General features: G+C 36.7%; 1 protein-coding gene across 1 annotated transcript; it reads right to left on the bottom strand.

Moving 5' to 3' along the window:
* Positions 1-7,848: 7,848 nt before the first annotated feature.
* On the bottom strand, positions 7,849-15,099 carry LOC148854420 (uncharacterized). Its single transcript, XM_088983746.1, has 11 exons — positions 14,763-15,099; positions 14,042-14,189; positions 13,581-13,652; positions 12,859-12,930; positions 11,224-11,295; positions 10,980-11,123; positions 10,768-10,848; positions 10,600-10,671; positions 10,421-10,492; positions 8,461-8,532; positions 7,849-8,174 (listed from the first exon to the last, which is right to left on the bottom strand). Exons 1-11 carry the CDS (start codon positions 14,845-14,847, stop codon positions 8,084-8,086), a joined length of 981 nt encoding a protein of 326 aa, XP_088839872.1. The 5' UTR covers positions 14,848-15,099; the 3' UTR covers positions 7,849-8,083.
* Positions 15,100-15,725: the final 626 nt, after the last annotated feature.

Genomic DNA, 15,725 nt, shown 5'->3' on the forward strand with positions numbered 1-15,725 from the left:
AATTCAATGCCTTGCTAAAGGGTTCAGACAAAAGAAAGATGTTGACTTCTTTGACACCTACTCCCCGGTTGCAAGGTTAGTAACAATTAGAGTTTTGTTTGCTATGACATCCATCTACAAACTAGTAGTTCATCAAATGGATGTGAAAACAACTTTATTAAATGGAGAATTAGAATAAGAAATATATATTAAGCAACTTGAAGGCCTTATAATGCCATGACAAGAAAATAAAGTATGTAAATTAATTAAGTCTCTGTATGGCTTAAAACAAGCTCCCAAACAATGACATGAAAAATTTGATAATGTGTTAGTAATTAGTGGATATAACAAAAATGATTCTGATAAATGTGTTTATAGCAAATTTGAAAAAGATAAAGAAGTCATGATTTGTTTATATGTTGATGATATGCTAATAATGGGAACAAGTCTAGAGGTAATAAAAGAAACAAAACAATTTTTAATGTCCAAATTTGATACCAAGGACTTGGGTGAGGCTGATGTAATCTTGGGGATTAAAATCCATAAAACAACAAGAAAACTTTATCACACTATGTAGAAAGCATTCTTAGAAAATTTGGACACTACGATTGTAAACTAGTTAAAACACCTCTTGAATGTAGTATTCACTTAAGGAAACATGTAGAAGAACCTGTTTCACAAAAGGCGTATGCAAGTATAATTGGATTTGTATCTTACTTAATGAACTGTACAATACCAAATATAGCTATAGCTGTGGAAAATTAAGTAAGCATAGTCATAATCCCGAAAATGAACATTGAGAAGCTCTAATAAGATTACTAAAATATTTAAAAGGAACCATAAATTTTGGTTTACTCTACTCAAGTTTTCTTCATGTTTTAGAAGGCTTTACTGATGCGAATTGGATTTTAAATTCAAATGATAATACTTCCACCAATGGATATGTGTTTACTTTAAGTGGAGGAGCAATATCGTAGAAATCGGTAAAGCAGTCATGCAATACAAGTTCAATAACGAAGGTCTCATTGCACTAGAATTGGCGGGATCCATGGCAGAGTGGCTAAGGAACTTGCTAGCAAATATACTACTTTGGCCATGGCCAGTTCCGTCCATATCTCTCAATTGTGATTGCCAAGTAGCAATAGTCAAAGCCAAGAACCAAATGTACAACGATAAAAGAAGGCACATCCTCTTAAGGCATAACCTAGTAAGACAATACCTCAGTGAAGGTACAATCGCTGTGGATTTTGTAAGGTCTGAAAAGAACCTTACAGATTCATTAACCAAACCACAAACTTCTAAGGTAGTTTATGAGGCATTGGTAAGAACGGGGCTAAAACCCATTACAAAGCCATTAGTGATGGACACCTAACCTATGTGAAAGGAGATCCCTGGAATTAGGTTAAATGGGTAAAAACAAGTCACTAGATGATTTGGGAAAGCACTATAATTTGTGTCACATTTCAGATGCCGAGGTAACATAGTACTCACTATAGTTTGAGGAGGTTGAGCATGAGGCTCTTAATCAATTAAGAATTGTGTGTGTAGTGCACGCTAATAACTAACCTAAGTGAGTGTGAAGTGTGACCGCTTCTAAGAGAGATCTAGGGCTGACTCTCTAAAAAACTCATGATTCCAAGAGGGGAACAAGGCTGAAATGTTTCAAAACAAAAGAACCACTAAAGAATTGGTGAGTTGGGTTGGTTGGCCAGTTAGGTAGTTACAACAAAGAGGAAAGGTTGAAGAAGTTTGATTCCACCCGTACTTTGTAACATATCCTATCATACATAAGTGTTGATTGAAGTCCAAAAGACATTACCATGTATACTTTTCTCACTACGATGCTCAGATTGTTCGATTTTCTTGTAATTTTGAATCTTGTGGGGGATTGTTGGAGGGAGATACAAAATTTCAAGAATCTCTCTCCTCCCTCTCTTCTTTTTGTCTTTTCTTCTTCCCACCCTTGAGTGCATGGGAAGACTCATTGTCCCACATTGCTTGGGAAAGGAGTTGAAGTAGAGTATATTTGTAGTTTTGCTCTCTCTATGGGTAGGGACTCATAGGAGGAGAGCACTATAGATATTTCATGCATGCGAGGGGGCATTGGGGATGCTTTTCACACGCGTGCGCCAAGCCGAGTCGGGCCGGGTCGGGGCATGGGCGTGGGCGAGGGCACATGTGCATGTGCATGTGCATGTGCATGTGCATGTGCATGTACATGTACATGTACGTGTACGTGTATGCGCAATGCACTGAATCATTTTGGTTTTAACCGGTTTGAACCTTTTTAAAACGTGTCTCTTCAAATTCGAATTTAAAATTTTAAATTAAAACATTTTCTCTTTCCATGTCTCTTCTTCCTCCATGTGCCTCTTCGAATAAGTGCATTGTTCTGAAGAGGCTCTTGTCTGAACGGACACCTATATGTCCATTCGGGTGTGAGAACACTCTATAAGAAGAGTGTTGGTTGACCCAGTACACACACAACATTTTCGACTCTCTCTCTTCTCTATAAATCTGAGTATCAGTCTTCTGTGGTTCGTGGAGGTCTGGTAAGCGAGTGCATGCCTACTAGTGGAATATGGGTTGTTTTATCTTGGCGATTGATTTGCAATCACTCGGCTGCACCATAGGGGGAAAATGTGGTTTTAAGGAGAGTGACCAAGTGGCATGACTCAGCCCTCCTTCTTCCTACAATTTACAGTTTCAAGATTCTGCAACATTGCACCACTGCAAATTTGGCTTGGAAAGTGATAACCGATAAGTTCGATTCTACTTTATCATTTTTACATGTATTCATGTAAATGAAAATCATTCGGAAGTTTTTCCTTTTTCCCGTTGCATTTGTCATGGTATTAGAGCCTTAGCAATGATCAAGGTGACGTTGTTTCGCTGCATGCAAAAATTCAACGGTTAAGCTTCATCAATTGTGATCATATATCTTTAGCATCCAAGATTCATTGCCAACACCTCTGGTTGGTTGAGTTTTTTCGGTTACAAACATTGATCTCCGGTGTCCAAAAATCATTGACATAATCTTTGTTTCTTGGTGATCTTCATTACTTTGTTTCTTATCTTTCTTAAACTCCAATGCTCTGTTATCTATTTACATGGCTGACAATTCAGGAGTAGTTATGGTCTCCTGTCCTCTTACAAGTGACAACTATTCAGCATGGCAACGAGAAATGCATAATGCATTGCGTGCCAAAAATAAATTTGCATTCGTAGATGGAACTTTGTAACGTCCATATCTATTTGCAGCTAAAGATCATATGTGGATTAAATGCAACTCTATAGTGATTTCATGAATTTTTAATTCTTTATCCCGTGAATGGAAGCATTGCCTATGCTGATACTGCTAGCGAGATTTGGAAAGATCTTGAAGAAAGACTTTCACAAGATAATGCCCCATGCATCTATCAATTAAAGCGTGATATTTCCCTTCTATACTAAGGAGATTTATTCATTGCTTCATATTTCACCAAGATGAAGAGTCTTTGGGATGAATTAGCTATTCTTAGTCATTTGTCAAACTACAAATATGGCTCTGCTAAAGAATTGCTACATATCATGTGAAAGACAAGATTTATCATTTTCCGATGGGCTTAAATGACACATTCAATAGCATACATTCCAACATCCTAGTTTCTGAGCCCCTTCCTACGATGAGTCAAGTATATTCTCTAGTTGTCCAAGAGGAGAAACATTAGTTAATGATGTCTTAGAAAATCTTGCCTCTTCCTAATGCTGGTGCTTTCTTTGTTTCTTCAAGATTCAACAATTCTTCTTGATCCAGTGGCAATCCACAACCATGCCCACATTGTGAACATTGCAAAAATCAGGGTCATCTTAAAGAACAAGCTATGAATTGATCGGCTATCCCAAAGATTGGGAAAAACAAAAGCCAACTCGTGGGCCGAAGCAGAACACTTAGCAAGCACTCCAAATACTAGCTCTTCATCTGTTGTCATGGCATGCTTTGTAACTGGATCTTCTCCAATAGTCGACCTCACTTTTGATCAATACCAGCAATTGATGCAATTGTTGAACACTAGTTCTACACCCCTGTGTGTCGCCAATACCTCTGGTAAATCACTTCCTCTTCCTATTCATTGGATACTTGATAGCAAAGCTTCCAACCATATTGTCTCCACCACTAATTTGTTTCTCCACTACATCACTTTAAATCCCACTTTGTTGGTCCACTTGCCCAATAGTTCAAATTTTAAGGCCACACACATAGGTTCTATACTCTTAAATCGGCATCATATTGTACTTGACATTCTTTATGTGCCTAAGTTCAAATTTAATTTGTTATTCATTGCTAAACTCACCCTCCAATTACATTGTATTGTTGTTTTCCAATGATTCCTACATACTCTAGGACCTTGCCTCAATGACACAAATTGGCAAGGGGGTGCTGTTTAATGGCATTTATTGCTTACAAACTGTATCACCCACAGTAATTATCTCTTTTTCAAATTGATGTTGAATACTTAGCATGGCATAGTCACCTAGGACATGCTCCAACACGTCAATTGTCTCTCTTATTTGATGGTCACATTATTGCACCAAATAAGGCTTGTGACAAATGTGAACGAGCCAAACATACTCGTGCTCCTTTTCCAATAAGCTTGTCTAGAGCATCTGCCCCATTTGAACTAATCCATTGTGATATATGGGGTGCTTACCACACACCCACACACTTTGGTGCTCGATTTTTTCTAACAATAGTAGATGATTACAGTTGTTGTACTTGGCTATTTCTCATGAAAAATAAATTAGATACCTTTTGTTTCTTCCTATCATTTTGTAACATGGTAAAGACCCAATTCCATACAATGGTCTATGTTGTTCGGTCTAACAATGGCATGGAATTTTTGTCTACTCCTATGCAAAAATATTTCATGGACAATGGTATAATACACCAACACTCTTGTGTTGATTCACCTTAACAGAATGGGATTGTTGAGAGAAAACATCGACAGTTATTGGAAACGACTCATGCCTTAAGATTTCAAGCTTCTCTCCCATTGACATTTTTGGGAGAATGTGTTTTGACTACAGCCTATTTGATTAACTACTTGTTCTCAATTCCTTTGTGTGGCAAGTCTCCTTATGAACTCCTGTTTGGTGTGCCTCCACATTATGATCATCTCTGCACCTTCAATTGCTTATGCTATGCTCAAGAAAGATCAATCTCCAAGGATAAGTTTGCTCCACAAGCATCTCGGTGTATATTTGTTGATTAGCCATTTGGCCAGAAAGGTTATCAAGTTTACAACTTCGATTCCAACAAATTCTTCACATCCTAAGATGTTTCATTTTATGAACATGAATTTCCTTTTGCCATCATACCCCAATTTACACCTTCCAATATAGTTGTTATTTCATTACCACAACATGAGGATCCCTTTGTAGGCTTTATCATTCCTCTTATCACCAATATTGAGCCCACTCCTAATGAGTCCTTACATGTTGATGACAATTCTAATCTAGAGCCCAATGTTGAGCCCATTGTTCCATCAAGACCCCACCATTCCCATTGTCCTCCATCATATCTCCACAATTATGAATATCATTTACCAGGGTTTCACACAGTAACTACTGCATTGTAACCTATCACTTTGCCACCTGAACCAACTTCATATACACAAGTAGCAAATGATCCTAATTGGTGCAAAGTCATGGAAGTTGAAATTACTACATTAGAACAAAATGATATTTGGACCATTATGGATCTTCTTCCTAGCAAAAAAGCCATACGATCAAAATGGGTCTACAAACTAAAATTACGAGCTAATGGTACCATTAATCGTTACAAGGCCCCCCTAGTAGCCAAGGGGTACACACAAGTTGAGGGACATGACTATCATGATACCTATGCACCTATTACTAAACAGGTTACTCTTAGATGCATACTTGCTCTTGGTGTTATCAAATGTTGGGAATTACATCCATTAGATGTCACCAATGCCATCTTACATGGTGACTTGGCTAACGAGATTTACATGAACCTTTCCTCCAAGGATTCTCATGCAAGGTAAAAACAAACTTTGTTCAAAAAGTCCTTATATGGACTTAACAAGAATCCCGTTATTGGTTTGAGAAGTTTGCTACTGCTCTCAAAGAGTATGGTTTCAAGCAATTTGTGGCAAATTACTCCTTATTCACATCCACCCAATCGGACTCCTATGCTATGATGCTTGTTTTATGTTGATGATAAAGTAATTGTGTGGAAATGATACTGCTCGAATCAATGATATCAAGACCTATCTTCATGGATGTTTTCATCTCAAAGATATTGGTCATCTTCAGCATTTTCTCGGACTTGAGATCACATGCACCTCTTCTGGGATTTTTGTATGACAACATAAATATGTTGTTGACATCATAACCAAGACAGGAATGGTAGACTACAAAGTTGCTTCACATCCTATGGAAAAATAATGCCAAATTGTTGACACGGACAATCCTCTCTTAGATGATCCCTCACAATACAAGCATCTAGTCGGTTGACTTGTGTATATGACCATAACTTGACCCGAGCTCACTTATCTTGTCCATATGCTATCTCAATTTTTTGCATGCTCATCGTGAAGAACATCTACAGGCAGTTCGTCACATTGTGCGATGTATAAAGGCCAATACTAGTCAAGGCATTTTTTTCCCAACCTTTGTTGATTCTTTCCTCAAGGCATATTGTGATTCTGATTGGGCCGCTTTTCCTCTCACATGGTGCTCAACCACCAGCTACGTCACTATGCTTGGCTCTTCACTTCTCTCATGGAAGACAAAGAAACAGGTTATAGTTTCTTGTTCTTCTGTTGAAGCTGAATACCGTGCCACGGTGGTCGTTACCAGTGAATTAGTATGGCTGAAAAACATACTCCAAGATCTTGGTATTATAATTGATTATCAAATCCAACTCTTTTGTGACATTCAAGCAGCTATTCACATTGCCAATAATTCCATATTCCATGAACGAACTAAACATATTTACGTTGACTGCCACTTTTATCGGGTTCAGAACAAAGAAATTCAGTTATGTCATCTCTCCACAAAATATTGTAGTCTGCTGATATCCTCACTAAGGCCTTGGGCGCTTACCAGTTTCGGTTCCTTTTACACAAGTTGGGCATTTCACCAGTGCCAACGGGGGGGTATTCGAGAATATTCGAGAATACTCGAAGAACATTCCGAGAATTTTGAGAATTCCCATGTGGGTTAAGTCGGTGATTATTGTGTATATATGCATATATGTGTATATTCATGTAAATGAAAATCATTCTGAAGTTTGGTGTTTGACATCCGTTAACATTCTTTGCACTTAGACATTTACACATGATCCATGCTTATATGGAATCCTGCGATTGAATGATCAAGAACTTGTGCGTCCTTGAATCCTGCAATTGAATTCCGAACTCATTCAATCCACGGACAGAGTCGCTCAATGGACTACTGGTAGGGACAGAAAGATGGCCTTCGATTAATGAGTTTCATGAATCATGAATTCATGACCTAAACCAGTAGTCAATGAATTTTTGGAGTGTAGACATTTCAACCCTTTTCCTCCGGACGTTGAAGAGATCCTTCTATTCTTGGATGGTTACCAGATTACAACTTGGATTGGAATTTGAACCATTCCATTATTCAAGTCATAGGCATTGAAGAATCTGAACCTTCTAGCACAACTACCTAGAGTCCTGGATTCAGGAGACTGGAAACCGTAATCAGGTAATAGGCATTCACAATGACTAACAATGTTCTAACTTGAAAGATAATCAGATAAATTGCCAAAAAAACAAAAAATTTGGCACCCGGAGAACTTATTATACAATTATTGATTTCTTTCCTAAAACAAAAAACTGATCTTCAATTGTTTGATATGAAATTATATAATATGGTTATGTACAACGCAATCGGCCCGCAGTCTAGTTTTCATCTACGCCAAGACAAATTTCATGAGGCAGCAAGGACGAAGAAGCTTATAAAAACAAATTTCCCATTCCTGACATTCCATTCGTAAACCCTAATCTGTCTACAAAAAATGACAGCAACATCGCTAAGCAAATAAAGAACAAGACAACAATTTATCTAAATCCTAGACTAAGAAGTCTGTGTCTGTTAATTCCAGGACCTTGTGGGCACCTATTGGTTTTACACCTGGCCGGAATGCACTTCCTTCAATATACCTGCATCCAAATAGCAGAGTTAAAACCCATGTACCATGTCCGTAAACTGTGGTTTTAGGGCATGTTTGGGAGGGCTTAGATTTATATGTAGCTGCTTCAAAGAAGGCTAACGGGAGAGGATTGTATAAAGAGCTGCGATGACCAAAATTGGCTATCAGCACTCTTTTCACCAAACATTGCTTATAGGCAAAGCCAAAAGCCACACAGCATAAAAGCCCTTCCAAACAAGCACTTAAAAAAGTCCAGTTGGCCGGGTTTTAGTTAAAACTTGAAAGGGGAAACTCACATTTCTTTTAAGAAAGGATGTTTATAGAAGGCATCTGGAATCCTCCCTGAAAATTGGTTGTGATCCAAATACCTGAAATTCCATCAAGAAATTATCAAATCAGAAATTTTAAGAAAATTCCATGCAACGTCTAATAGATAATATGTATAAGTTGCACATTATAATCATATCCACATGAATAGGGATGCTCATTAAAAACCGAAAAACCAAACTGAACCAATGAAACCAAACCAAAAAATCCATTAACCAAACTGACCGGTATATATATAAATATATATAATATATATTTATTTATAATATATTATAAATATGAAAAATCGAAGAACCGAACCAATCAACCGGTTAACCGATTTTTCGATTTGGTTTTGGTTTGCAGTTTTCCAAAAACCAAAGGAACAGTTGAGTTTGGAAAAAAGAAAGGCCCACAGTTTGGTTAACCAAACCATGAGCACCCCAACACATAAAGATGAGAAGGATTGCTTAAGAGTCTGACACTAAACTCAACCACACTTTCCTTCCACACCTCTCTGCAAATAAGCACTGCATATATTTTTGGTTGTCTACAAAATAAAGTCAAATAGTATGGTTTAACATGAGGGTGCCCAGTGCCCCTGAACTACGACTCCAAAACCCTGTAACCCTGCTCCCATTGTTTATGGGATTACAGTTTGGAAGCACCTCTGCCCTTAAAGCAGTGAACATCAAGTTAGAGAGCAACCATTTAATCTGATTGTGTATCAGATTCTTATTGTCATCAACCAAAAGAGTTAACATCACTTCAGTATTTAAATATAATTATGATTAATGAATTATTAGTAGCAATTGAAAACAAAGTAGCAGCGAAATTAAATGCATGCAAAAACTATAGCTTATTATAACCAAGAAACCAAGAATATTTTTTACATGACACGGACACAACATATGAATCCCACAGCAGGTAGAATAATGGAGGATGGGTACACCATTCAAACTCTACCCAGATAGTGAAATATATGCATTAATTGACCATTATTAGTAACAATAATAGCTAGGTATGTAAATGGGTCAGATTGGATCAAAGTCTGCCTATATTTGAATCCAATCCTAATAATGTCTGTATTCAAATTGGATCCAGATTTTGATTAGATTCAGATTGGAGTCAAGTATTATATATCATTAATAAGTTAAACTAAAATTTGGCCAAAATATTACATTTTATTCATAAAATGAATTACACATAACTTAGATATTATATACTATTAATACAATGATTTAAAAATAACTTCAACGACATTTGAACTTGTAAGGCTTAAAAAAAAATGATATTTAAGCCAATTTTACATAACTTTATATAGGCATATGCATATACGTACTAAATTACTAACATTGTCAAACTTGGATTTTAGTGATTGGGGTAGATCCAAATCAAGGAGATCTGATTTTTTGGCATACAAATCTAGTTCACTCAAATCCAATTTAAAATTAGGTCTCAAATAATCAGGTATTAGTTGACAACCCTAACAATGGCTAAAAATAACATGCAGTCAAGACACCATACTGGAAAGAAGGTTTTCATCCAGTGCAATAGGTTTTAAGCAGCCAATACCTGTCTATGCCCATTATGTACAAGATGGTTTAGACACAGAAGTCAATAGATTGTATACTAATATTCTAATTTGCAGTCCCTTCTCTGGATCAGTTGCCCCTTCATTCTTCTTTCCTTTCTTTTCATGGCTGACCATCCAGAAGTTTGGACAGTCGGGGTATGTCTTGATCAGGAAATTACAAGAAACCCCTTACAAGAGGGTGTATTAGAAGTGGCTAAGAAATGTAGAGCATTGGTAGGTGAGGGTGCATTAGAAGTGGCTAAGAAACGTAAAGCATTGTCAGGCAAGATCCTCCCACCTTGATGTATCCATACTCAAACAAGACACTGAGCCTGAAAGTGTAAGTAGATTAAGATGCAGAGAAAAAGACTTACAAGTAAGTTAATCGAGGAATATGGGCAACTCCTGAAGGAATTGTTCCAGACATCTTATTGTAAGATAGATACCTATTATCAAAACAGTAATTAGCTTTCTAATCTTAGCATAGCTAGAAAATCAATGAAATATAGCTATGAAAGGCACACCAAGTAGATATATGAGTTAGTATACTTACAAAATTTCCAAGTTTGTCAAGTTTGCAAGTTGTGCTGGTATTCCTCCAGTCAAAAAGTTGTTATTTATGTACCTAGAATACAGAATTAAAATTCTCAGATGTCAATTCAATAAGAGTCAACACTATGAAAGGAAAAGATGACAAGTCTATCACAAGGAATGAACATACAGATTACGCAAAGCAGGAAAACTTCCTTCAAAACGAATGAGCTCCCTTATGGTGCCCACCAAATGATTATTACCAACATCCCTGCAATTCAAAGGTATATCATGAACTAGCATCTGCTGAACTAGTAACAGATACAACAAAAAGAGGGATAGTTAATAGATAGAAAATTGGACCATTCAGGTAAACTTAGCAAAAGGACAGTGAATTATTACAAGTGCCGAAGATTTTGCAGTGTGCCCAACTCTGGCGGGATTCTCCCTGTAAAATGATTTTCATGAAGATAGAGATAACGAAGCTCAGGCAGATTTGCAAGCTCCTTAGGTATTTCCCCTTTGAAACTATTGAAGCTCAGGTGCCTGCCCAAATTTTATTTAAATAATCATTAAAATAGTAAATGGATTATATAAGAATGAGTGGCTTTGTTAAAACATCCTAACATGAACTGAGATTACTTACAGATGTGTCAGTTTCTTTAGTTCACCAATTTCAGGAGGAATGACATCTTGTAGCTTATTCCACCTTAAATTACTGAAAATGACCACAAGAAAACCATAAACACAAGTAGTTAAAGATGAACAAAACAAAAATAAGAAAAATGTCAACAGCTTCAGATAAAAAAAATAAAACAAAAAACTCCCAAAAGACCAGAGTTAAATTGTTGGCAGCAAACATTAGAGGCTTATGAAGATACGAAATGATGCATCTAGACAATTATGGTATTGCAAAATGAGAACTTGAGGTGTGCATGGAATAATGCAAAAAACTATGAACATAAAGCAACATGTCCTTGCTGTCATCTAGAAAATCCAATGTATATTAGATATCACAAGGGAAAACTGAGCTTGTGGATTGTATCAAGTTTTGGCCTACTTATCATCAGTTACTTATCAGGTCAAGTTCTCACATTCTAAAATTACATTTCTAAGCAGACAAGCAGTGAACATTTAAGAAAGAGTACCAGATTGACTCCGTCATATGGATTACATTAATAATTATCTTAAAACCCGCGTTGCATGGATACCCCCACCTTTGAAGGGGACTAGCGAGTCGACACATGACCATGAGTCAACTTGTGTCTAATTCTCCAAAATACATGTAGAACTCACTACAATGCAAATCAGGTAGATTTACCAAAATGCCCACCATCTTCAAATTATGAATCATCCCTTTAAATGCCTCCATTAATAGTGGTCCAACCATTTAAGTTGTCTAATAGGGCACACTGGTATGTGTACTATCCAATTTACACATAATTTATGATCCATTGCTTATTGAATCTTTTCCGATTAACACCAAAATTAGGAAAACAATAAAAAAACAACTACTGTGGTCATGTGGCAAATAGGCAGGGGCTATGAGTTTAACTTGTCAGTTGTAAAAGTAATTCAACTATTTAAATTATTCTGATTATATAGTTCTATGAATATTAGAAATAATATTCAAAATATAATATTTAATATATAATAAAAGATTATTTATGTGAGATGTGTCCAAAATTCCTACTTTTTTGGGTTCACAAATCAGACTTCTGGAAATCGATTCTAACTCCTGTGTCCGAGTCCATGCAACACTGCTTAAAGCTAGCAAGATATTTTTCATTTCGTTCAGATAAAGCAAGGTAATGTTAATATAAGGAAAGAACACCACCCAAAGCCATATAAAGCCCCAGAAAACCATGGCTGTTAAGCTAGTGCACCATTTTGAGCATCTTAGAACCTACTTCAAATTTCCATCAATGAGATAAAAACAAAGAGTTGTATCAAGCATATCAGGATTCTTAGGAAGGGTAGTTTTTTGGTTTTTCATGCTGGGTTGGTCTTCCTTTTACTTTATTGAGGGTAGCTTCTTATCATCTTCCCCTGTAATTTTATTTTCTTATTGAATGAATTTTATTTTTTATTTATCTTCAAATAAAAAGCCCACAATGTATAAATTTTATGCCATCATCATGAACACAAAGTGACACCGAAGAACTTGTTCTACCATCAAAATAAATCAATAATAAAAAAGAAAAGAAACATAAAACTCAAACAGTTTGGTCAATATAATTATTTCTAATGAATGAAGATGGCAAAGAGGGCAGAAATTTACAGAATCCTAAGATTTTTCAGACGTCCAATTTGAGGAGGGATTGGCCCAGTCAACTTGTTATTATGGAGATCCCTGTCATTTAAACATAATCAACAGGTCAAGCAACTTTTGAAGAAAAACCAGTTTGAATGGACAAAAACAGCATTATATTTCTTGATTGCACTTCTATAAGTTTTTTCCTTACAGATGAATTCCATGATATGATTTTCCTCAACATAAGTACACTTCCAGTTGGGAGAGGATAAAAGCTAAAAGAGTATATTTTCAAGAAATAGATGTTATGTTGTCATAGGCAACTTCTTCCTAATTATTAAGTGAATGTTATAAGAATCAGGGAAAGTATAGTCCTAGTAACCACTTAAGAAGCAGTTAGAAAATATCTCTCCAGCAATGTTAAAACTCTTTCTGATCATATAATCTTTTAATTGTTGATTCTCTTCATATTATAAGCACTTTTCACAAAAAAGTTCTTGCTGCTTGCAATTAACAGGAAAACCAAATACATGGATATTCATGTGGGAGGAAACCAAATACTAAAACATTTGCAGAGATCATCAGAATAAGAACAGCATAACATCCTAAATCATGTGCAGAATCAATTATTGTAGTTGTAGAACATTCCAAACAATCAGAAGGCAAAGATAACACAAGCAGGCACCACTAAGCACATGAAAGGATTTGGAATCAACCACCAGAAGACCAATGAGATGAAGGGCACTTACAGCCTTGTCAGTTCTAACAGATTGGTTACAGCAGTGGGAAAAGGCCCAACAATTGAGACTGCATACACTTCACTGCAATGGAAGAACATTCATAGTAAAGATCAGAAGCCAAATATCCACACTCAGAACTCTAATATCTAATACCACTCAAAACTTAGAACTTTTTTGCCAGCTAATTATTCCCTTGCATACTGATCGCTGACTCAAAACAATACCGGTCATGTAATATAATATTTCCAACCCTGCTATGCTTCCTTAAATTTATAAATTAATCATTTTGCTTGAAAATGTAAAAGAGTGAGCAAGATAACTAGATGAGAAAAGGGTGTCTTATTGGAGTAAAGAACCTCCCAGAAAAGGGAACTAACGGGCATAAAGAAACCAATTACAAAATAGTCCTACATCCCCCAGAAACATGTATGTAATTGGGAACATTGATAATGTAAAAGAGTTCCACTTACAGTTCTGTTACAACCCTATAGCCACCCTGTGTCGAACATGTGACCCCGGACCAAGGTGGTAGGTCACCATCTCCACAAGGGTCGTCTCCTATCCACGCGTAGACTACTCTCCACCCAAGAGATGACTTTATTTCATTCAAGGCTTTCACTGCAACCGGAGTATCATTTTCAACTCAATTATAATTTACAGCAAAGCTCTTTGAAGATAATAAAAACCACTGCAGCCTTCATTTAAATGTTAATGAACAAATCCACCAAAAAGATACTCTACTTAACCAGGCTCAATTGTAGTTAACAAGCAGAAGAGAACTCAATTGAGATTCAACACCGACGACCAAACACACACAATTCTAAGTTTCAACTTAAGAATCAGTTAAGAACAAAACCATAAGAAAACTGTACGCAACATAGTAATCCTTAATCTTCAAATCTAGTTCCTAGTTGAAAAATCTCACATGCCATAAACAAATCCTAGAAATCTAAGTTTCCATCTTCAACTTCCAGTACAAAAAAAAAAAAAGGACAGAATAAAATCCTTAGATATCACGACTACTGAAGGATACAATTACAGAAAAAATAAGGAAAAAAAAAAAACAAATTTAACCACCGTTTCTTAAAGTCCGATCTTCGACTCGACAGTCAAATGCACCATTATAACCAGAGAACTATCCTAATGGACAGCTTAGCCCAACGAAATTAAGGTAGAAGGATCTGAATATACCGTCTCTCTTTAGGGTTTTGCAGTGAATGACGCTAAGTAACAAGGAAAGAAAGCATAGTAAAGTAAATGCCGATGGAGACGCCATTCTGGGATCTCTGAGCAGAAAAACCAAAACAGGGAGCAGATCAAACAAATTATTTGCCGATTTCGAGATCCAAAAAGCACATTGCGGATCTGCTAAATCTCTTCTGTTCTACGCTAATTTCCCCTCGTTGCTTCTCAGTTCTCACTCTCTACAACAAAAACATAATTGTTTAAACCTTGAAGAAAAAAAACAGCCGAGAAGAAAGAAAAACTGAACTTTTCTGTGTTTTCAACCTCTCAGCGAAAATACTCTGACAGAATTACCCCGCAGTTTTGAGAAGAACCGTGCACGGGACGGGAGTTGTTCACCTGTTTGAACTATGATACTTGGAGGAACCGTCCAACCTAGGTGTAATTTACACGGGGCAAGTGTGGTAAGTTGGGCGCCCACCTCTTCGTGGTCCTACCAAGATGTCCTCCTAATCAATGTACCAAATGAAAAGATGAAACAGAAGATACTCAAAGTCAAAACAATAAGGCTACAAGAAAGAGCGACACCAGCAAATATTTCAGCGACCCGGCCTTGTATCGGGAATATCTTCCAATGATAAATGATGAGCCATTAATGGAAGATATTCCTAATACAAGGTCGGGATGTAAAGCATTGTGGGGCGCAGATGTGAACTCGACTCCATTCCCATTTATAGATCTCCGCTACAAGCCTTATAAAGGCTACAAGCAGCCACATACTTTACCATCCATATAAGCTGACCGATTTAGGACGGCTTTCGACAATGGCTTCTTGGGCTGGTCAGTTGAAAATTTAAGCTATATTTGCTAAAAAATTAGAGCCGACTTTCTGATGAAATTCTTAAACTAGCTTTTGCAAGAGCAGCTCAGTTACGTAGACTTACATGAGGTGGCTTCTGTGAAGCTAGA

This window comes from Nelumbo lutea, chromosome 4 (assembly GCF_056320005.1).
Source record: "Nelumbo lutea isolate HS-2025 chromosome 4, American lotus-T2T, whole genome shotgun sequence".
NCBI lineage: Eukaryota > Viridiplantae > Streptophyta > Magnoliopsida > Proteales > Nelumbonaceae > Nelumbo > Nelumbo lutea.